General features: G+C 46.4%; 2 protein-coding genes across 3 annotated transcripts; one reads left to right on the top strand and one right to left on the bottom strand.

Annotated features, from left to right (window-relative positions):
• The first annotated feature begins 1,376 nt into the window (after positions 1–1,376).
• On the top strand, positions 1,377–20,698 carry Gprk2 (G protein-coupled receptor kinase 2). 2 transcript variants are annotated; one of them, XM_018034261.2, is made up of 8 exons: positions 1,381–1,856; positions 5,770–7,030; positions 11,978–12,073; positions 13,571–13,928; positions 14,019–14,925; positions 15,280–15,417; positions 15,704–15,832; positions 16,013–20,698. In XM_018034261.2, exons 2-8 carry the CDS (start codon positions 6,979–6,981, stop codon positions 16,106–16,108), a joined length of 1,776 nt encoding a protein of 591 aa, XP_017889750.1. In that variant the 5' UTR covers positions 1,381–1,856; positions 5,770–6,978; the 3' UTR covers positions 16,109–20,698. The 2 variants fall into 2 exon arrangements, with proteins under 2 accessions (XP_026673936.1, XP_017889750.1); XM_026818135.1 differs by lacking the exons at positions 15,704–15,832; positions 16,013–20,698 and having other exon boundaries at positions 1,377–1,856; positions 14,019–14,929; positions 15,280–15,393.
• Positions 20,699–20,749: 51 nt separating this feature from the next.
• Positions 20,750–21,850, bottom strand: Csl4 (exosome component 1 Csl4). Its single transcript, XM_018034262.2, has 5 exons — positions 21,657–21,850; positions 21,471–21,586; positions 21,139–21,387; positions 20,983–21,064; positions 20,750–20,923 (listed from the first exon to the last, which is right to left on the bottom strand). Exons 1-5 carry the CDS (start codon positions 21,691–21,693, stop codon positions 20,811–20,813), a joined length of 597 nt encoding a protein of 198 aa, XP_017889751.1. The 5' UTR covers positions 21,694–21,850; the 3' UTR covers positions 20,750–20,810.
• Between the last annotated feature and the right edge of the window lie 2,031 nt (positions 21,851–23,881).

The raw sequence follows: 23,881 nt of genomic DNA, 5'->3' as shown, positions 1-23,881 counted from the left end.
GCGTAACCGCGGCTAACGCGAGCAATTATCGCCGGCTGTTAGCGAAAACGGCTCACGGTTAAATTCTTGACATACTTCCGATAGGAACGAGCATCCTTTCGGGGCGGGTCGAGGGACGCGTTTCCACGTTTGTTCCAGTCGAATTTTCGACCGGTAAATTAAGCTACCCAACTGCGAAACTTTCGTACTTTGATAAACGTTTGCTCAGTGACGTAACTTCACCGAGACGTTCCTTAATTATCTTTCGATTCGAAGACGATTCCCTTTTCGTTAGTTATTAGCGGTGAACAGGTTGCACAAGGTAGATTGAGAAACGATCACGTATCGAGTTCTCCCGACTCGACTCTACGGGATAATATAACATTTTACGCTTCGTGTCATCGGAATTTTTTATAGTATATTTTTACGGCCTTTCTTCGGGTAAAACGTTCCGGGTTGCTCAGGATGAAATTTTCTCGTGTCAAAGACAAATTGCAAAATTGTGGTAAGACGCGGTGTGATCGATCGTGGAGAAATGTAGATGGGTTTTTGTTTTAGACGGCGACAATAGACATCGTAAATCGCGCTGCGTCGCGTAAACGCATCCCATCGCGGGAATAAGTACGAGGCTCGGTTGAATTATAGTATCTCGCGATTCCTCGTAACCGCAACCGCAACCATTAACGACGTACACGATTGATACTCGAGATGCAATGTTGCACGCGTCGCTCGGTCTGGTTTGCCCATTTCTTTCCTTTTTTCCGTTCTACTCGAGGAGTAATTTTAGCGCGCATCGAGAGAGTCCTTCGGAGCGCGCGAAACTCCGGGCAACTTTCCGTACACGCTGCGTCATCGGACGTTGAACGTTTCAACGGAAGTCCGATGCATCGTGCCGGCATATTACGGTTCGATTCGGTTATTTCTCTTTCGAGCAACGCCTCGATCGCGGATAGATGCGACGATCTTTTCCGAAAGGATAGAGGTGGAACGGGCGCGATGACTCGCTGCTTCTTGCGCAAAGTGCATCCGCAATTGCAATTTCCTATTTTTATCGTCTAGTATGTAATCCTCGTAGAAATGGGAGGATCGCAACACAGATAAAACGTGTTTATTCGATAATTACATCGCGATTATCTTTATTAGATTTCATACATACATGCTTTGCTCGATACACAGCATTCCTTCATCGCATCGTTATTTTCGATAACGTATTACGTATCGCGAATTATCTTACGAAACAGGTAATTATTAAATGTAATTAGAATATATTAGTCGCGCGTTCGAAGCGAGATCTCGTTGAAATTTGCCGCGCTGTCGCGTCGGGCAAAGTGGCGACGGCTACGGCGACGATCGCACCCACGGTCGGTATCCGAAGACGAACCTAGGGACTCTACCACGCCCAATCGGAGTAGTCCGCGCGTCTATCTTCGTCTTCGTCGCACCGACGACGGCGGTAGCGCTTCATCCTCTCGGTGTCCCCGAGCGCGTCGCGTCCCCTCCACCTAACCTCTTCATCCGTGGCGGTGCATCGCCGCCGCTCGAATCGGAGCAGCATGCCAGTCAGTCGGTTTTTATCCAGCGGACGGGACGGTGCGCGGCGGTCTGGTGCGAGTGGCAGCGGGTTCATACGATCGGACAGTGCGAACCGTCCCTGGCTGCGTTTTCGTGAAACGGAAAAATCGTACACGCCGGTCGAAGCGGTCGCGGAGACCAGAGCGAGACGTGCGAAGCGCGTGTGTCGATGCCCGGCCTGTCTGAAACGAGCGAGTGAAACGTCCTCGTGGCCGACGAAAATCGAAGCTACCAGCGGAGGTGCAGCGGTCGGCCATTGCGCTTTCTTCGTGTCGCTGTTACGACCGCGCGGTGCTCCACTATCGGTGTGTGTCTCTGCACGCGTGTATGCGTGCGTTACGTTACACGTACCGGGTGTACCGAAACCGTGTGTACACCTCTCTCGTGCCCTCTCGACCCGGCGAATTCGTTCTCGTGCGTGACAGCGTCGCGAGATCGTTTACGCCCGTCTCGCGTTTCAACGGGACGATGTCCCCCGCGCCGCTTACGCTTACTCGTGCCCGTGACGTGCGAGGAACACGACGACGCTGCTCCATCGGTAACGGCGTCCCTCGGTTTCGTTTCTCGTCTTTTCCCTCGTGGATTCTTCCATTACATTTTTCCCGTCTGCGCACAGAAGGAGCGAACCCTGCTCGAGCGGTCGCGATGTTCTCGTCCGCAACTTCGCCGACACCTCGAACACGGTTCTCCGGCTCGCGTGTTCCTGCCTCGCGTGACAGATTTCCAGAGCCGGCCTCTCGCAATTGCACGTACCGGAGTCACGTTCCGATCGCGAAAATATTTAGGCGGGCTCTCGACCACCCATCGCGAGCATTTCTCATCGAGCCCAAAAACGTACTCCCAAGTTCATGGTCGAACAGGTGCTCCCTTTACTTTCTCGACCTTTGCGTACCGCGAAGTCATCGTCCCTCCAGGCCTACACGCTTTCATCGCGGACGGTGGAGGGAACGAGGGAAGACGCGGCAGCGGTAATACCAATGGTGTCGAATTAAATCTGTTCGCACAAAATGCGGCGACGATAAGTGTTTCCAGTCTGCGACGGACAAAGGGACCCCTCTGCGTTCCTCCCTACGTTTGATTTCTCGATTCGATGCACTCGTACAAGAAGCATTCTGTGCCCCGCGCCGTCGTCGATGTACGCACGTCTGCCGTTCGACGATGCGACACGATATTCGCGGGCAAAAGTTTCTTCGTCCTGAATGAATGAATGAACTCGCCCGCGCAGCCATCGGTGCGGCGTTCTCTCATTCGATCGTCCCCTTTCATTCGCGAGCTTTCCGCGACTCCTCTCGTTATCGCCGTTGTTAGCACAACCGGGGACGAACTTTTCGCCTGGAAACGGGATTTAAATATCTACTTATGACCAATAGACGCGTCCCTACACGGCGCGTTTTCGCGCGAGTCGCGATTGTCTCGGAAATACGTTCTTTGTTCCCGGAAAATACGCGACCCTGAGATTGCCAGCACGCATGCTTTCCCGGCCGTCAGGCAACGATAATCCTCGACGTTTAAACACGAGCCTCTCGACGGGGTCGCATCGTTCGATGTTTACTTCTGCAAATTCTGTGACGCCAGTAGCCGGCAAATATAGGTAAACCCATTTGCATCCTGACAATGGTAATTCGTGATTGAAATTTTCCGTTAAATCATGCGCGCGCGTGCACGCCCGTAAGAGCGCGGAATAGGACGAAAGTACATACCGAGAATCACTGATAGACGCGGCGTAATATTCGTTGACGTCGTTGAATCGGTGATGTCCCCCGAGTAGAACGCGAGGCGATACTCGATCCGAGAATAAAGGCAAATGTTCGTGTCGTCTCTCGAGAATGGGTCGAAGCTGTTTCCCAGAATGCAGCAAGATCATTTCGTTCCGGTGATTACCGAAACGATCGTTTCCCATTGTAAGATCCCTCCAAGTATCTCATAAAAGGAGTATCCACGATGGGAACTTGGATTTACGAACCCCGTTTCCGTATTATCGGCAACTGTGTCGCGTACTTCCTGTTATTTAATGTTTTGCCTAACACAGCGACCGTACGGAGTCTCTCAATTCTAATCCCATTGTATTCTCTTTTCCGAATCATCATTATTTCGCATCGGCGACGTAAACGAATTGCAATTTTGGAGAACCACTCGCCGTTTTACTGACTCTTGTACAGCGGCTATTGTACTCGCTATTGGTATCCTCTCGGCATCCGCTGTCTTCGTTTATCACCCTCCGCCTGTTACGCCGCCGGCATACTGTTCGTTACGTACGAAACGCATTACTGACTGACGCGTCGCGGATGCTTTTAACGGATATCAATGTTCCCCGTGTACATAACGCGTAGGTACGTGCAACCGGGGGCCACCGCGATTGATCGATTATATCGGTAGTTTCTATTTCCGCACATAATCCATCGTGAGTCACTCGATGGAAAACAAATATCGACGTCGTTGCCACTGTTTCTCGTATTCCGGTCCGTTTTCCAGCCTCGCGTCGCGGCGAGCATTTCATTTCTTCGAACGCCTGTTAATTTGTACGAACGTTCGTGTATTCGAACGTGCGCAGGATATCCTTTTCGAGGAGATAAGCATCGTTTCGAGAAGACGCGAACCTCGAGGAGTAAAGGAAACTTGGATAATTATTTATGAAACGACGGCGACTGGAAATACCGGTGGCATAGCGATTTCCCTCTTTCCTCGCGGAGACTCGAGGATACTCGTCGGTCCCCGTGTTCGAATGAACAAACCGGAGTCGTCCAGTCTTTCCGGTGATTAATGCGATCGGTGTTATGCGGATTTTTATAGAAAAATTGTACGCGGACCCTAAATGTAAAGTGTAAAACAGTTGTAATTTAAATTTTGTTTTTTAAATCGACACAGGGTCTTATTTTGCATTAAAGCAACGGTCATTGCCATGACTGAGTCGCATAATCGTGATGGGAAGCTTGCGAAAAAATAAAAATATCGCAGAAGCTCGTACGATTTTTATCGACCGGAGAAGATAGCTAAACCGGGAAAACAGCCATTATCGTGGTCGTTTCCTCCGTGGTGACCTTATTGTTATTATTATTATTATCGTTAGAGTTATTTTTTTCCCGCTCGTTATCGTTGCCGCTCGCCGCTTCCCAATCCGGTTTCCGCGGTATCGGAATCGCGTAATCGAGAAAACGTGTTTGAAAACCTTTAACGATCTTCGTCGTTCTTCCGCGGCCAACTCCCGCCCACTCCTGCACCTCACCCCTTTTTTCGTCCGTTACTTAATTTAGAGCCCGTCTCGGGTTACCCATTCGTTAGCTGTCGCAGTTTAATAGGATTTACTCGGTGTAACGCGGCAACCCGTAAGATCCGTTTTGACGAGTATCCGCCTGCTCTCAATCTAATTCCTCTCGAATTCTATTCGCCAGCTGCATTCGTTATCGAATCGCGCCGAATTATTCTGGATAACAAAGTTTGGGAACGGATTCTCTTGTCGCGTTAAGCGACGAAATAGTAACTCATGTCTTATGTAGCTACAAACAGATGCAAAAATGTGCAGTTTTCTTTTAACTCCACTCGTTAAGAAGTGTTTGACGATGGACGAAATAATTAATCGATTACTCCTGAAGTATTCGAGGTAGAAAAAGATTGTATACGACCTTTTTTACAGATAATAGCAGTTCCCATAATTTTTATTTGAAGCATTTTTCGAAATTTTGAGAAAAGTAAAATTTCAAATTAGCTGACGCACGTGCGCTGATGCAGTTTTCTCGCACGAGGCGCATGCCGATTTTTCAAACCAAGTCGCGCGGACGACCGGCGTAAACGATCCCAGATGTTTATCACGCATTCTTCCATCGACGGTCTGCGGGTTCTCATAGAATTCGAATTCGAAGCTAAGCCGTGACAGAGAAACAGGTGTCGTGTTTCATATAACATCGCAAAGGGCTCGGCGAACACAGTTCGGCGATACGATTAACGTTAGCAGCGACAGCCGCAGGAATTGCGAAACAGCCGAATGTAAATTGCAATTTCGCAATTTTATAAGCGCGGTTACGATATATCTCGTTCCAATTCCGGAGAATCAACGGCGTAGCGAATGCCGCGTAGCAATCGTCGTTCTATCGTTGACCGTGACCCGCCGATGGGAATTTCGTAGCATTGTTGTTAAAAAAAGAGAGAAGTCGCGGTGATTCGCTACGCCAATGTTAGCCGTGAATCCTTTCACGCTAATAACAATCTGGAATCTCGTTCCAGGACGTATATCGGGGATCGGCGCGAAGAAGAATACGTCGAGCGGTTCGCGGAGAGGCATAGAAAAAGGTCATCGTCGAGAGGGATCATTGGCAAACTTTCTCGAGTCGTCGGTCGGACCGTGGATCGAGTTCCTCCTGCATCCATCGACGTCTGACGCGCGACGGATTTCCAAGGTACAACGAGCGAGATCCGATAGCGAGTCAGGGAGAAGAACGAGGAGAGAGGGATCGCAGCTGTAGATGTTCAGTCCGCGAATCGGCGACGATCGGAGACACGATCCCGCGAAGAGGGATCTAGCGGATGCGCAGGCATCTCCCGCGTTAAAGTGAAAGGCTCTGCGCTACGTGCACGCACGAGTGTCGTGTACGCGAATCCACGGAACGCGCGTGACATTTTTACGATGGCGCGTCGCTAGAAGCTGCGAACGTTGACGACGCCGACTCTCTCGGCTAATATTCGACTCTGTCGTTAAAGGAACGACTACGCCCATCGATTGGTTTTTCTCTCGCCTATATTCGGTCACATCTTAAAGAGGCAAGGAAAACGAGAATGCGCATTCCGAATGTCCGATCTTTTGCGACTGACTAACTGGTAACCCTATGAAACTCTTTCTGGACGAGGGAAGCCCGCAGTGCAGACACGCGCTCTTGTAAACATTGCGGAACGGACGCGGAAAGCGCTCGCTGGTACGACAGGTGTTCCTCCGGAAGCCGGGGCCGACGATCTTGGGATACCGCGGCGCGGATGCAGGAAATCGACGCGACGAGCGAATAGTCTTGTTTCCCGTAACCCGTCCAACGCGTCGCGTGCTCAATTGAATACACGTGTACGTACGCTCACCTCGTCGGACAACACGTCGGTCAAAAACCGACGAAGGGGGCCAACGAACTCGTCCTGAGCCGACTCAATACCCGCGGTGGTTCCCGCGGACTACCTCGAACCTCGAACTCGAGCCTACTCCACCGGAGCCGTCTTTTCCGCCGTCGTCCTTGGTCCTCGACGTAGGGGGACCGATCGTCCCTGGTGGTGTCTTGGGGCCGCAGATGGGAGCCGGTCTACCGGTGCCCGACAGGGTGATCAACCCCGGAAACCTACCGCGCGAACAGTCCGCACTTCCGCTCGGGACTCTTCCCCTTCTTGCTCGTCGCCACATCGGCCGTCGCTTCTCACCGTCGACTCGGTCGCGTAAACTCGCTCAAGCTGGAATTGATGGAGTTGGAGAACATCGTGGCCAATACCGTGTACCTCAAAGCGAGAGAAGGTAAGTACCACTCGCTATTATCACGTTCTCCCTTCCGCTTGTGCCACAGAACAGAAATGCGACGATCTTCGGTTTGGCTCAGCTTTCATCGACACGAGCCGATCAGGAGTTTAATAGCCGCGAACATTCGGATACGCAGTTAACGTCTTTTTTATTGCGCGTAAAAGTGGGAGTTAAAATGTTTGTTTGACCAGAAGATGGTTCATCGTCGCTTGAATTTCTATGAACTTACCGATTCGTTCTTGAGAACCCCTTGCATCCACGTAAAATCCATAATCCACGTTGCATTCGCGTGAAAAAAGAAAGCTCGCGAAAGCATCCTTAAAGGATGTGTAGGCTATATACTTAAACAATGCTAGCATGTTGAATTTGTTATTATATATTTACNGAATCTTTCTTTGTAGAGGATGTCAGTGCCTACAACTTCTGTATAAAAAACTTTTCGCCAGCGTGAATAATTAATTGAATATTTCCTTCTATACTTTTTGTTCTTCCGACGTCTGATTTCCTTTTCATTATAGGAAACGCGTTTTTCTAAAGTACATAAACTTACGGGATTGACTGTATAGCCAATACATCCTTAAGCATCGAGAGCTACGTACTTCAAGATACGGTTCTGCGATACGGGAGCCGCGTTCCGTATCATCGGTGCTGACGTTAAATTTCCGGCTCTCGCTTCGTATCTCGCCGTTTCATGCCATCTGTTATGTAATTGTTTTGTTACATTGTCGCGATGCAAAGCCGCGTATTTATCGCGCACCACGCGTTCCTTCTCGCTACAATCGAGACAGCGATGCGTTACGAGATAGCGTACACCCGTGTCGTAACTGCGAGAACGATAAAAAATCGCGCGGAGCGTAGCGCGGAATTTGTGTCAAGCGTAAGGTTGAAATTTGTAAGGAGACGTTTGTCGTTCGGAATGATCTCGAGACAGAACATGATCGAATTGTAGATAAACGTCGAACGCGGAACGTTGCATGGTAATTACTCGCATGAGATTTCGCTTCGACGCGAAGTAAACAACCGCGAAGCGTTTCCTGTTTCGTCACAGACGGATAGGATTGTCTATTCGTGAATTTCACGCGTTCTTTTTTATCAGACATCGCGTTATCGTCGGAAACGTCTCGCCAGGGACAGTAATTCGTTTTGCGGATTAAATATTCTCACGAGTATTCATTCACGGCACTCGAAATTACGCGACCGTTCGAGGGTCTTCGTCTAGAGGCAGCGAGAGCCCTGAGTCCGGGTCCGCTCGAAACGAGGAACGGTTTACATGCAAATGACTTGATGAGAACGCGCGCCGTTGCAGGGCCCTAATTAAACTGCATACTTTACATTATTACGTTCTCGCTCTCTTTGTATCGCGTGCAATAAAGTGCACGGAGGATTGACACGCGCGCTCGCGAGCGTAATTGCGGATTTCGTGCCTCCGGGGCTACGGCGTCGTCGTTAAGGAAGCTAAACTTTCCTTTACCTAAAGCGTCCCGCGGTACCGCCGCGCGGAATACTAATTAGCCTAACTTCTAACACGGCAGCGCCGACTGATTACGGAAGTTCCTTCTCTGTACGCACGACTGCGAGACCATCGCTAGTTACCATTTGGGTGAAGAATGATTTACTTTGGGGGTGGAACTGGCCAAACGCGGACGATTGCTTTTTTTTTATTATTCTCCTGGTTAGATCGCTGAAAGTATAGCGGATGTATCAAGGTCGACTTTAGGATCTCTCAGAAAATTATTCGATTTATATCGTCCTTAGCTCCTTCGCTACCGTCTTTTCAAGTACGTTACGACCCTAAATCTCGGACCATATTTTCTCCGCGAGAAATTCCATTAGAAGTTTATCGTATCTGGATTCGGTAAAACCATTCCCACCGTGAAGGAATCTCCGCGAAAGGGGAAAGTACCGATCGAGACACGATAAGAAGGGGGCGAGGACGGGATCGCGAGGATTCCATCGATTCGCACGCGCGGAATGGGCTTGTCGCGTGACGGGTCAGGGCGAAATATGTGGCGAATTTTAATTAGCGTTAGTACCTACCTACCCGGTACTCTCTTACATCCTACGGCGAGGTGTCGAGAAAGAGAAAGAGAGAGAGAGAGAGACCCTGTTGCGTGGCCGGTACAGAAGTAGGTAAATGGGCTCGCGTGATGCGCGAACGGGCTTGTAATCGCATCGCTTCGATGAACTTTATAAATACGTAGGTGTGTACTCGGTTACGTCGAACAGAGGAACGAACATTTGTTCGAATTACGCGAGGAAAACCTATTCGCGTTCGAGACTTTCGTTTTCGGGGTTGTTCGCGGAAAGAAATGTTATGGAACACGAAATTCGTACAATTCTTATGAGTTTTTTAGAGAACGAGGTTCGGTTAACGATGCTATGGTTACGTTTTATTCCGTATAAAATTCCTTCCTGGTAATCTCTTTTACGTGTAATCAGTGTGCGTAATTCGTTGGCTCGAGGGGAAACGTCGCGGTCATGAGAAATTCCGTTGCGAATCCTCGCGGCTTTTTCTAACGCGTTTCGTCTCTGACTATCAAGATGTACTGTGCAATTAATAAGTCGCTAATAAGAGTAGCTTCCCGTTGCCATCAGGATTTAATAGTTTAATTATCTCTTTAGGTGCATTATTTATAAAGGACTCCGGCAGCGGCAGTGAGCTCTAGATAAAACGAAACCTCGTTTCCCTCAAGTTTTTTAATAATCGTCCCGAGATTGTTCACCGGACACCGTCACCACGGAGTTATCTATAATCCTGTTCATTTTTCGTCCCGATTCTAATTAAACGAGTTATTTCTATACTCGGTTATGGACGGTGTATCTTTTGGTACCGTTAGTTATAAACGTGATTCGATTGCATTTGCAGTTCCGAAAAGAGGGACGATACTTATTTTGAAACGTCACGTTCCTCTCTTGACGCAAGTCGAGTTGTACAAAACATATTAAATATCCGCTTCTTTTCAATGCTGTAAAATCACAGTCTCCGGATATATGGCCGCTAGTCGTCCCGAAGAATTCTTGAGAGCGATCGTTCCACGTGAGCCTCGAGTCTTATGTGCGTCATGACTTCACGTGGATTGCACACTTCACAAGCATTTGCTTCTTTAGTATTAATGATTTTCTGATTAATTAATCGTTAAACGAATCTGATGATTTTCCATGATGAATACAATTAGTGGAACGACAGTGTGCGTTGGTAGTAATCGTTTGGGATATTTTAGAGAAGAGGCAATCCGCGTTATCGCTGTTTTATCGAAGCCAGCAAACGGCAAATAGAATAATAATTCTGTACCAATGATAATACAGCGATAATGACTCGAACAAAACAAAGATGAAGCGAGTACATATTGCAATTGATTGCAAATATTAGAAATAGCACATGTATAAATGGAATTACGAGAGCAAAGATAAGCTCGAGTGAAACTATTCTCGGGGTTTTCCCTGTTCAATTATTGAAAAAACATTCGTAGAAAAAGCCGCACCCCGAAAGGGACGGTGGAAAGAAATCCACTATGCGAGGCAGACATCGACTGATTTATCTGAAAGTACACACCCGTTCATAAGTCGTAGAATACGTCGCAAGTAACTTGTAACTGAACGAATTCTAAGGTGCGAGCTGCGGCTGTACGATGTGCCATAATCTTTCGATCGAGATGGATTTCGATAGTCAGCAATTTTTATAGACGACGAGAGCTTAGAAGGATTGTAAAAGTTGTGGACGGTGGTGTACGTTTCTCGGTTCCACGACTCGATTCGTTCCCTCTTTTCCGCATCCGCGAGCCCTCGAGTGCACGTCCGTGGAAACGCGATCGGTTGTTCGCGGCAAAAAGCCTGGACTTTTCGATTCTCCCCCTGCTCCTTCCTGGTCCTTTTCGCTGACGACGATCGATGCTGTTCAGACTGAATTTCCCTCGCCTTCCCTCGCCTCGTCCCTCTCGACGAAGAAGAGGATCCTTTCGCAACTCGAAACTCAATTGGAGGATAGCGTCGTCGAATTGCGCGAGAAGGGTGACTCGGTTAATTTTCCAGCAGCCTCGGCGTAGCTATTGATTTTCGGCCGCGAGCTTGATATTTCCATGCTCCTTCGATATCGGACTTGTTCATTTTTCAAGGATCTTCGTAGAACGAAATGAGAATCTTCGTCGGTCGTTCGTTCGATTCTATAATTTCATCGAACGACCCTCACCGGTCTTTTAAACTTTCGCGACCGCGGTCGATACTTGGGAAAACTATTAATTACTGGCTGGCAAAACGGAACCGTGCCACTTCACCTGCGGTTTCCTGCGGGCCGGAAACTGCTCGAACTCTGCCCTTGCTCTTTCGCGTATCGATCATCCACGAAACATTTCTATTCGCGAGATGTTCGCCGCGCCGGATATTTATTCCGTGAAAAAAATTTTCTACTCGTTTCAATTATTTTTATAACGAGACGAAATCGTTTTTCGACAATTTATTTTTGTAGGCCATGCCACTCCTTCATTACATATTTGGGACACGACCGAATGTTTAAAACGCGCCAAGATCTTTATACATTCTCGTTTCGCATAAATATCCGCGATCACACACACACACACACACACACAAAGCCGAACCGTCAACTACCATTTTCCAATTACCCGCACAAAGCTTTGCGACGTTGAATCGCAGAAATGCACCGCCTCTACAGCAGTTTTAATTAGCGTCAATTGTTGCAAGACGAGAATCATTGTATAATTGAAACGCTGCGAGCCAGGAAAATCCCTGTTCCCTTGCCAATTTATTTTCCTCCAACTAACGAGCGTGTTGTCAACGATTAATCGACCGCGAATTATTAGAAATTTATTCAACGCGAAACGAGAAATAACGTTTTCGAATAATTGACGTTATCGATATTAATAGACATTCCCGATGAACGCGAGATGCTTTTTCAGGTAGTCATAAATAATTATTATTTATTTCCCGCAGGCGGTGGTGACAGCAATAAGGGAAAGAGTAAAAAATGGCGGAAGATACTCCAGTTTCCACACATCTCTCAGTGCATCGGCCTAAAAGATAAGCTAGGTGAGTTTACTTTGCTCTTGTCTCTGTTCAAACCGGCGATCGATGAATCCTTAATTCTCTTGTTTTAATCCGGCGAACCGATAACGATAATAAGATGGCGCTTATAAGTGGAATAAACTCGAGGAAAAAGAGAAGATAATAGATCTCGAGCACACGCGCCAATCAAAACTGTACCGATGATGCGACCGTCTGTCTCGAGTTCACTAATATCGTTCTCGGTCGTTCCAGTTCCGACCTCATCGCTCTTACGAAAACGACGTTCTAATAAAACGAGGATAATTACAGTCCCTCCTCCCTCTATCAAAATGTTTTTACAGTTCTTCGATGTCTTTCGAAGAAATAAGAACATTTCTAGTTTAGCCGTCGATATTCCAATTGAGCATAGCTTTTTCTCTCAGCGATGAACAAAAGAGCCAACGCGTACGAGTGACTCCTTTTCAAAACTGGGACGCGATATCTACTCGTCAGCTTCGTTCTATGCTTTCCCCCATGAATCCCGCAGCTGATCAACGCGTGACCTCTGCCCGGCCTCGCATCGGATTATTGAATCTCGCGCGAAATAACAGCGAATATGTTATAAGCGAGATAAGAAGCTGTAGGGTTCCGTTGTCTCCTGGTTAATCGAGTCGTGACAAGCTTCGAAGGCGACGAAAGCGTCTGCTTCCAAGGGACGTAAAGTGCTTTTCGCCGCGGGCTACGGTCTCGGGGCTCGATGTCGCGGCTGATCGATGAGCCACGGTTGATCGATCGACGAGGAACGTATACCGTGACCCGAATTTCCGATTGAAGTTTGACGGATTATCGTTAGGGAACGTAACGCGAGAACTTCTACGTTATTTAACGAAGAATTTGTCGCGCTATATGCATCTTCACTCGTTTCGCATCAGTTAGATCGGGAGAAGTACTAAATTAATCGAGTAAGAAATTGCGAATCGAGATGCGGTCTCGCGAGAACGATTATCTGGCCGTGAGATTTTATAGCTGACGATAATCAAGAAATCGCGTCGAAATGGCCACGAATCGTCGGGAGTCCTTCGACGGAGCCGCACGGGCATGAATATTTCTGCCGCGACTCGATTAATCCCACGGTTTCCAGGCGCGGCGTTTCATAATTGAGAAGCGATGGGAGCCCGATCGAGCGCTCCTAAAGAAATTGACGCGACGTTTAATCGAGTGATCGATGCCTGAGAAACCACCTAAACGTTATCTTCCGACCGGTTCTCTGTACAATGGTTTCGTAACAGGTGGTTACAAGACGAAAATCATGAAAAATAATTGTGACGCCGTCGTCGTAACGTCCCATGAATAATAATTGAAAATATGTGATCATCTTCGTACAAACTATGTAATACGTATCGCGTTCGTTCATCACCGTCGCGTGTCGGCAAATTTAATTTTCATTCAAATCGACGAGATCTCGTTTCGAAATAAAAGAACGTATGCCAGTGTTCGAATAACCACTGTTCGTTGATCGATTGGCTCGTGTGATTGGCACAGACATCAAGTACAGCTATGTGGTGGATCAACAGCCGATCGGTAGGCTGTTGTTCAGGCAATTCTGCCAGGACAAGAAGCCAGCCTATCACCGGTACAACCTTTTCCTGGACGCGATCGAAAAATACGAGATCGAGATGGACGAGAATCGTACCGAACTGGCGAAGGAACTGTTCGAGCAGTACCTAAAGAGAGAAGGCTCGGAGGTGGTCGACATCCTGAACGATTCGTTGATCGCCCAGTGCGAGGAGAGGCTCGGCACCGGTGGCAAGGAGCTGTTCACCGAGATCGCGCAGACTGTAAAGAACTTTCTCGCCGGCGAGCCTTTCTCGGCTTTCCAACATAGCTTCTACTTCTATAGGTAGGTTTAATGATTCGACGGTCGTCCTGGGAAATTATCATTCCTTTATTCCGTCGTATTTTCATACCGAGTTCTTTCTTCCCACCGCAGGTATCTTCAATGGAAATGGCTAGAAGCTCAACCGGTTACGTACAAGACCTTTCGGATGTACAGAGTACTGGGCAAGGGTGGTTTCGGCGAGGTGTGCGCTTGTCAGGTGCGAGCGACTGGGAAGATGTACGCTTGCAAGAAACTGGAGAAGAAACGTATAAAGAAGCGCAAGGGCGAGGCCATGGTCCTCATCGAAAAGAACATCCTGCAAAAGATCAACTCGAAGTTCGTCGTCTCGTTGGCGTACGCGTACGAAACTAAGGACGCGTTGTGTCTAGTCTTGACCATTATGAACGGAGGCGATCTGAAGTTTCACATCTACAACATGGGCGGGGAGCCTGGCTTCGACATCAATCGCGCCAGGTTTTACGCCGCCGAAGTTGTCTGCGGCCTCGAACATTTGCACCTGCAGGGGATAGTCTACAGGGACTGTAAGCCGGAGAATATTTTATTAGACGACCACGGTCACGTGAGGATATCCGACCTCGGTCTGGCCGTAGAGATCACGGAAGGGGACATGGTGACTGGGAGGGTCGGAACCGTCGGTTACATGGCGCCGGAAGTGATCGACAACGAGAAGTACACGTTCTCGCCGGATTGGTTCAGCTTCGGGTGTCTCCTGTACGAAATGATCGAGGGCCAGGCTCCGTTCCGCGCCAGGAAGGAAAAGGTGAAACGGGAAGAGGTCGACAGAAGAGTAAAGGAGGATCAGGAAAGGTATTCGTCGAAATTCACCGAGGAGGCGAAGAGTTTGTGCCAGCAATTGTTGAAGAAGAGCCCGAAGAACAGGCTGGGATGTAAATGCGGCAGACACGGTGCCAAGGAAGTGAAGTTGCACAGCTTTTTTCAGTGCTTGAACTGGAAGAGGGTCGAGGCCGGTATGTGGGACCCGCCGTTTATGCCGGATGTGAGTAGGTGTCGTTCGAACCGATTCTAATTTATTATCGTCTATCTTCTACTTTGTCTTCGTGTACTTTGTCTCGAAAAAAAACGCCATTCATCTAGGATAATTAACCGAGTATTCCCATGTCTAACTCGGTCGATTCCTTGCTTTACGTCGTGGTTAATTAAGACCGTAATATCTTTAAGCATTACCATATTAGAGTAACGTGGGTAACTAATTCTAACGCGATTAGTCATCGAAAAGATCGCTATTAAGATTACGATACAACGGTGGGCTCGCGGCATCGTTCTAGGTTTCTGATCGTTTTACATCTCTTATGACGGAAATCGTTATCGCCCCGATCGATTCTATTTACAGCCGCACGCGGTGTATGCTAAGGATGTGTTGGACATCGAGCAGTTCTCTACCGTGAAAGGTGTCAATTTGGACGCTACGGACGACACCTTCTACAGCAAATTCAATACCGGCAGCGTGTCTATCCCGTGGCAGAACGAGGTAAGCTTTTAAAAACGATTATGTCCGAGATTCCAACGTCTCGACGCGATGCTCGAAACGTGATGCTCCACCGCGCCTCGCTCGTGTCAAAAAATATGGCGCGCCGAAAGTGCTGTCCGTACGTCATAGACGGTCTGCTACCGTTCTGGCGAGCTCGTTTTAGCTTCGAAAGTGTTTCTCTACATCGGTGATCGGCTGCAGTTCCTGTTATCATGAAAATTTATGTTTCGTCCGATCAAAGAGATTCTATTTTCTGCGCCGATGAAACTGGCCCTCTTTGTTCCAGATGATAGAGACCGAGTGTTTTAAAGAATTGAACGTGCTGGGTCCTAACAACACGCCTACTCCCGATTTGCTAGTTAACCATCCGCCGCAGAACAACGACAACAGAGGCTGTTTCCCATTCCGACGACAGGTGAGCTATTTTTTTACGGACGTCTCATTTCTCCGCGAATTAATTACATCTAGATCGGATTCTCCGATTATAATTGGACGACTTTAAGAGTACCTGAGCAGCGCGATTAGCTGCACGGTAGAATAGTAGATACGGATTGTTTGCAATGTTTATCCTTTGATTTATCTGTCCTTTGAATAGAAGAAACAGAGCGCCCGCACAAGGCAAATACCCTTATCGGAATGTCATTTGCTGGAGCTGTCGCAGAATCAGAACTCGGAGATGCCAGCCAGCTGATCCAAGATGAACGCGAGTAATGCGAACCAAGCGACGTCGTCGTCCGTGCGACGCCGTCGTTGCGGACGACGCCGACGGGCGCTCAGGTGCTGCCCGAAGCTGCTTTGAAATAGGCAATGAAACGGGAGAGGAACGGCTCTGTGACCTTGGCGCCAATTTTTCCTGCGCGATTCCCGCGGGATCCGTCTGAAAGCGACCGCTTTCGACGAACACACCGATGCGTGTTTTCTCAGGTTTTGCGAAGCAGAGGGCGATGAATATCTCATCGTCGATACTCGCGAGGCCGGCGTGCCGGAGCGCTTTCGCAGCAAGAGTAGCGCAAAGAAAAACATGTACAGAGGAGGTGTTGCTTTTATTACGAATAACAGGTAAATCTTAAGCATACAATCTTTTGCGCGCAAAAAAGATCGCGTAACGCCTAATATACGATTCGTTATTGCGTGTGCGGTGCTCGGCATTAAGCGCGAGAATTATGAAAAAGCTGTTGCGCGTATTACGCCAATACGAAGTTCTCGGCCTCTGTTCTGACCATTTTCGAAGAGTGCTATATTCGATCGGTGCGCAACCATGTCTACGTACACCCACCGTTGATGCACACGGACGCAACCGTACGATTTCACGCACGTTGGCACGTGTGCGCGACTCTCGCCTAAGATACGCTTCTCGAGCGGCGCAATTACGCGTCGATAATTAGGGTCGCGCGCATGTAGTTTTCTACGTGTGTACTTAGCACAGCCGACGGCTGCGTGCATATGCGATAATGATACCGAAAGAGAGTTATTAACGGGAAAAGAAACGGCACGCGTGGAAATTATTACCTGGCAAAGATTCGAGAAAGAGAGAGAAAGAAAGAGAGAGAAGTGTTCTCATGAAACTGAGACTACTTTCTTTCATATTTTATTGAATAATTAATTACTCGCGCTGCTCAAAGTAATCACAGAATTTTAGGTATTTACCGATTCTTCCGATTATTTTGAACTGTGCGAGGAACTACGGTCTAATCGATCGAGCTGGTGTTTTTCTCCGATGGATGTATTCTGCGTCCAGCGACAATCTTCCAATTTAGTTTCGAAATAATATTGCATTGCTCAAAGTAGTCAGCGAATTTCGTACTCGGATTACTATTAGGTTCGCTACCCGCGTTCCGCATTACGAGAAATTCCAGTCTTTGTTATCGTGTGTATAAGTTACAGATTAAGTTCAGACCCCCTAATTATTTTGAGCAGTGTAATCGTCATCGTCTGCCGAATAATTAGTTCACAATGTTTTTTTTTTTTCTCAAAATGGGAGTCAACCGGTACAGATGCATTTAGGGAGCGTTGAAAGTCTGCGTTTTGATATGACACTTTTACTTTTTGACGGATGTTTGTGTGTACATATACATAATTCTTCCCTTCTTAGTACGAATATTTAAAAGAAAAATAAAAAGAAATAAGGCGAAACCCGTCCTGAAATACGCACAAATGTACACGCGATTCTTTTTTTTTCTCTTCGCGAATGATTCAGTTCGATTGGTACACATCCATACACCCTTTGATCGAACGTTACGGCCTTTCCGACAAGAAAAAGACGTCGATGAACCGCGCAAAACGTTGAAGCCTTATACAATCCAGACGCACAAGCACGCCCAAAACATTTATTTATAGAGTAATATTTGAGATTTGTTTGCGCTGTCGAAAATCGATAAAGGGATGGCGATAAGTATGCAAACGAGAATACGAGGCTGATAGCGAACCCGGAAGCAGTAGCCTCTTTTAATAGTGACGAATCGTGGCGATCACGTGGCCCGTTTTATCCGTCTTTAGCCGGGTATACGTCAAACGCGCATTTCGAATAATTGATAAAACTATCTGCGAGTATTCGCTCACATTCGCTACGATTTATCGAGTGCCTCTACCAAATATAATCTACTCCACGTTAGTCATGAACGCTCGTTTCGCAAACACCATTGCTCGATTGACGGATATCTGGCTTTCGATACTCAGAATTTTTCTTAGTTTCTTCAAGGATTGTATTATACGCCGAGGCAGATCGATCGTATATCAAGGACTGGCGAGCGATCGAGTTAAACGAATTTGTAGATACGCACAGTTTCATTTTCGATCAGAACGTTCATTTTAATCAACGATCAGTTTCTCTATTGCCCGTTCGCTTGGCAGTCCATTTATTAGTAATATTTATGTACCATTGCGTATTTAAAGTAAACGGACGTGTATGTCTCTGTAAGCGGTACCGAATCTAGTAATTTAACGAAGAGAAGCGTATTATTAATTAATCGAATATAACGGTGCGACCTCCTAGTACACGATCATATCTCTGACGTTCGACTCTGATCGACCGATGATCGGTTTCCCCGAACCTGTTCTTGCGACCGTTCGTCGGCCGAACGTTGAATCGCGAATCTTCGATCCAATCGCAACATCGTGTCACTCGTACAAATCGCGTTAGTATTTGTATCGTTTAACCACCGACGATGCGCTCGAGAACTAATCTCCACACGATTCGGATTTCTACAAGTCGCACAGTTTTCATTGGTATGGCCACACCAATTGCTCGTCTAATCGATTCTCGAGCCGTCGCGACGGTCCTAAATTAGCGTCGTAATTTTTCATTAAATATATCGTAAGTTAGCATATAACAAACCAATCACCGAGGGAGATGAAAGAAAAAGGATATCGCGCAAACGGAAGCATCGCTAGTTCGGCTCTTCGTCAGCATTTAGCCGCGAAAGTTGGCCGTACAAACCCCGGTGCTTCCGACTACGAAAGGAATTTCTCAATGCTTTCAACTGTGATTTTGTCCGATGTCCTCCAACTCCGTTTGTTAATTTATTGACCACACTCCGCGAGCTGCCGGGTGAATTTGAAGAGATCCTGGTGGATCGACGAGGAAAGACTCGTGCACGTCTTTTGCTCAAAAGAGACGAAGAGGGAAATATTCTTGTACAGTAAGCGTTTGCAATGGTATCCACCTAGTCTTCGTATATTCTCGCGGTCATTTACGAGAACCAATCTCTTGGACCGAACGTCTGCAATTCAAGTCCGCGAATGTACTCGGGCACTTACTCTTGTAACATGATAAAAATAGTTTGCGAATGCTAAGCGGACACCACTGTATCGAATCCTAGCAGACGGATATAAGCGTCGGAGTCTGTAAATGATTATCGCATAGCGTTTTATAACGTTGATTATTCGCCGGTCTAATATTTCGTTCATTTTTACATCGTATAAATTACGTAGGGATTCGCCTTTCCTTTTTTATCGAACATTTTTGTACGTCGCGTCGCGTTTCGTATAATACAGAACCATTGTTTTTTTTAAATCGCGAATATTAAATCATTCCAATTTTCTTTCGTGCAAGCGTTCACGGATAAATATTTTACCTCCTATTCGCGTTGACTCATGTGCAATGTCAAAGTTGGGCATACCGAGAGGCATTCGTTGTTACCAAACTGCATTGGAATATACAATTGTTTTATCCGATAATTAGCTCTCTATATACCGACGACGAATTTGCTCGATTCGTTCCGTCTCTTCATTTTTCTCCAGTCTTTGTAAGAATATCCAAAAAAAATTCAATCCTCGACTTCTATTCCTTTGCAATTGTTTGGTGCATCAACTGCACGGCGATTCTCCTCGTGCTGTTCTGGTGCATGTTTCCTCGCGGAGGAGCCTCGATGATCGGGAGAAACCGTGAACAAACCGCGAGCTTCGTGTAAGCACGTGAGAGTTCTCCTTTGTACATAATATATACGATATCAACGATATTATACGATAGTTGATAGGTAGTTCTATACGATCAGGAAGAGACTAACGTAAGTTAGACGGTAGATATGCGTGTTTGTATAGGTGCAAGGAGGAAACGAAGCGGTACCACAGATACCCGTCGTCGTCGCGAGGAACTCCTCGCTTAACGACGGGAACTACCCGCGCGAGATTATCAATATATTTATATCCTATCTTCCATACACTCCTTTTTACCCGATGCCGCGTGCAACTTCGTAAGATGAAAGACTAAATACGCTACCACGGTGCGGAGCGTTGACAAAAGCGTGAGACTTCTCTGGAGGGTGAAATCCAAGAGCTAACGTCATCGTCGTCGACAGATTCGATGATTTCTTCTTTACGCTACGAATAAAGATTGCGATATCTTTTAAACGATAACCAAATGGATTTATATAAGTGGGTCATTCTTTTGTTGCAAATACTATTTGCGTTCGGATTCGTTACGTCGTTGAATCGAGTTTAAGGTGAAGAGAAATAACTTCCACGTGTCACGAGAACGATCGACGAGATTTAATCCTCCGCGTTTTTAGCCCACGCTCCAACGTCGATATCTTAGGTTTTTCTTATTTTTGTTAACCCGATCGCGTTACGAACGAACCGCATGTTGCTCAAAATCGTTATTCGTTTCGTCTAATTATATATACTCGTATAAATTATTCTGCGTGAAATAAAGACCGTGCTCTTATCGTCTCGATGCGAATTCATCATCGAACTATACGAATTTTGTTAAACACGAGAATTGAATTCAGTGGTTGATGGCATTTCCAACGAATAAAAATATTAAAACGGCACTACTTGAAAATTATGGTATTATTTTATTGTAATTTATTTTCATATTCCGAGGGTAAAATAACAATTATTTGTACAAAATGGTTTATTTTATTCTCAATCGTACATAAGGAACGATCAAAGTTGTATTATTGTTCTGTGATAGCCTGCTCTGGTATAACTTTCGCTACTTTTCGGAATTCTTTGCGCAAGGTCTTGGGACACTGCATTTGTGTCCAACTGATGGGTATCATAGCCACGCCTGCAATATCAGAGATTATTGATAACAATCACGAATTTTATTTTCAATTACGTTCTCACCTTCTTCGCTGTGCGCTATTACCACACCCAATTCGTTTTCCGATGTACTTAATTGATAAGTATGCGCCTCTGTCATCGGCATCTGAGTCACGTATAGGAAATTATTGGAGATCGTTATTTTTTATACGTAAACCAAAAAGAAACGTGGAAGGATACGACTCTGGCCAGGATGATGTCTCCCGGTCTGAAGCATTTGTACATTTGAGTATTGTCAGTGTCTATCGCACGTACATCCTCCTTCCTTAAGATTCCCCTGTAAGGTCTCGTCAATACGATCTCGCCTATACATTTTATACTACATTTACAAAATCTCTGGTTAACGATAGTAACCATAGCCGTTACGATATCGCCAGGTGCAGGAACGATACTTTGTTCCGTTATTCCATGGACCTCAATGGTACGTGTCTACAACACATAATGCAGTTTGTACCTACATTTAATCTCTAAAATGGCAAAAATAATTTCTAACGATGTCAAATGTTTCATACATTCTCTTCTTGTACTATTTTCACGACACCTGCTAGTTTCGAATAAATATATCCCTGTTGCTCGTAAGTTCCCGAACCGGCTATATTCATTTTGTCGGAAATACATAACCTTTGCCCTGCGGAAAAGATATTCAATTATTATTCTCCCATCCTACCATTATTTTATTGTACCTAACTGTTAATTACCTGGAACGCACACAATAAGATCTTTATGTTTTTCCATACTTTTGTGGCTACGTAAAATTTATAAAAATTGACTAGTCGGTAGAACGATAACCATTGCTTTTAAGAGCGTGGAGGTTATATCAATATTGATTTCAAGTTGTGAATAACGTTACGTTGCGTGATATTATGTATACAATTTTTACTTTTTAAGAGCATACGTTATTTAATTGGCCAACGTTTTAATTTTTATTAATAGATTATAAAAATTGAGACGTTCATAGAAGGCGCGTCAGATTGTTAGTTTATCGACGAGGAGCAGTTGGTAGCTGTCGCTCCGCGCAGTCGGACAGGTGACGCTCCGATGCGAATAATCTTGGTTTCCGTAAATTTTGTGTTAGAAGGCAGTGCGCGGTAGTGGGACGGAACTTATAGTTGCGTTATTATTGCTATTTAGTTGCACCATGACCTCCTTTTACATGCCGCATATGCAGCCGTAAGTATTTACTAACCGAATCTGAAAACATCGTGTCGAAACTTCAATAATAATCATTTATTCGAGGCTCCCAATTTCATACTGGCATCCACCGGTCATTTTTGAATAAAGATGGTTACTTGCGCCGCTAATTTCCTTTTGTTCAAACATAGTTTTTATGCTGTACGTATGACGTTTGTCGAATCGGTGATCGAAATTCGGTTTCTGCGAAATGTCTCCGATTACCGTAGACACCGTCGTTTCTGTCCGGATCGCGAAATGCGTCCCCGTTTTGTAATACTCGATATCGTGTCTCAAACGCTGTCTCGTAATACGCGTAGATATACCACACGTGACGGGGAGCGTGAATTTTCGAAGGGTGTGTGTGTGTGTGTGCGAGTGCATGAATTTGACGCGCATACGACAGCGTGCACGAATCGAATGGACATCGGAATGATTTCTCGAGCCACGGCCACGTGTGTGCGACTTGTGTATTCGATGTCCCGTGTATGTGCCTCTCCACGTGGTTGTACATACCCACACGTAAAGCTGGTCAAAACGATTCCAAAGTGGGTCGGGAATGATTTTGGGTAGTTGTACGTGTACGAACAGACGCGAGAGAGGCGCCAAAGGACGGGTACAGAGTACGGACACGAATATACGCTTCACGTCCAGGTATGTATGTCTCTCCTTCTCTCCCGGGTTTGCCATAGTTTGTATATAAACGTCTAGCGGCTTGTCACGTGTACGTGTCAAAATCAATATTTGGCGTTACTGGGTTATGATAACAGGCTGCTCGATGCGTCTTACTAGACAGCGATTGCACGGTATGTACGAAGAATTTCCCTATCGTTCGCGGTAGCCGTTTCTCGCGTTTTTCAAGGCGACATAACTGTGTTAAAAGATGATATAAAATGTAACTAATTCGATTCTTTCACATTGCGTTTGTTTCACATTGCAGAATAGATCAAGGATGGAGCGATGGGATGATGTTCGCCGGAACTGCGTGGAGACACAAACGGATCCAAAAAGCGAAATGGGAGGAGGAACAGCAGCAGAAGCAGGAGCAGGGGATAGTTCACATAAATTGCAGAAAACGTAGTCTAACAAGCAATGAATTTTAATACAGGTAATTATCGCCGTAATTTGATGCAACCCCGTAACTTTCCAGCCGAATCGGTCTCGTTCTATCCAAGCTACTTGGTATTCCGCGTTTCCACCGCGCTTTCGTTACCCCAAGAAGCGCGGCAGGAATGCTGTGCTTACTTAGCTCGTCGACTAGATCTCGTCCTCGAAGGAATACCGGCACAACAGGTGTACGGCGTTCTACATAATGCATAGAGCAGATTTTCAGGAGCGTAAAGTATAAACCCGAAAGGGTTCGCGAATCGCGCTCGGTCTCTCGTTTCCTTCCCGGTTTACCGCGATATTTTTCGACGGTACCGTGAATATCGAGTCGCACGAGTCGAAGAAAAATCGTCCGAGACGAATCTTTTTAAGGGAGAAGCGTACGAATTTTTCGCGCGCGAATCGCGGTGGAACGATATTCTTCGACGTTCGCTCGGCTCATTTGTCCTCGAAGCACGGATTAATTACCATTTTAACGAAACAAAGCCGGTTTTTCTATCAACGGCGTTGCAGGACTTCGTTTGCGTTTAATCCCGCCGGACGAGCACTTTTAATTACTCGATGCGGGGGGAAAAAAGAGAAGAAAAACAGATTTATCGTCCTTAATATACTAGTTTTATTCGTTTATCCTTTCGTGCTTTCAGCG

Source organism: Ceratina calcarata, unplaced genomic scaffold (assembly GCF_001652005.2).
Source record: "Ceratina calcarata isolate Rehan_Ccalc_2016 unplaced genomic scaffold, ASM165200v1 scaffold78.2, whole genome shotgun sequence".
Classification (NCBI taxonomy): Eukaryota; Metazoa; Arthropoda; class Insecta; order Hymenoptera; family Apidae; genus Ceratina; species Ceratina calcarata.
This window is presented reverse-complemented; position numbering and strand designations above follow the sequence as displayed.

Coding starts and splice junctions, on each gene's coding strand:
- Csl4 (XM_018034262.2), bottom strand. CDS start 21,693: ATGGAAAAACATAAAGATCTTATTGTGTGCGTTCCAG. Junction 21,065..21,138: donor ACATCATCCTGGCCAGAGTC/GTATCCTTCCAC, acceptor TACGTGACTCAG/ATGCCGATGACAGAGGCGCA. Junction 20,924..20,982: donor AATAGCGCACAGCGAAGAAG/GTGAGAACGTAA, acceptor CTGATATTGCAG/GCGTGGCTATGATACCCATC.
- Gprk2 (XM_018034261.2), top strand. CDS start 6,979: ATGGAGTTGGAGAACATCGTGGCCAATACCGTGTACCTCAAAGCGAGA. Junction 12,074..13,570: donor CGGCCTAAAAGATAAGCTAG/GTGAGTTTACTT, acceptor TGATTGGCACAG/ACATCAAGTACAGCTATGTG. Junction 14,926..15,279: donor ACCCGCCGTTTATGCCGGAT/GTGAGTAGGTGT, acceptor TTCTATTTACAG/CCGCACGCGGTGTATGCTAA.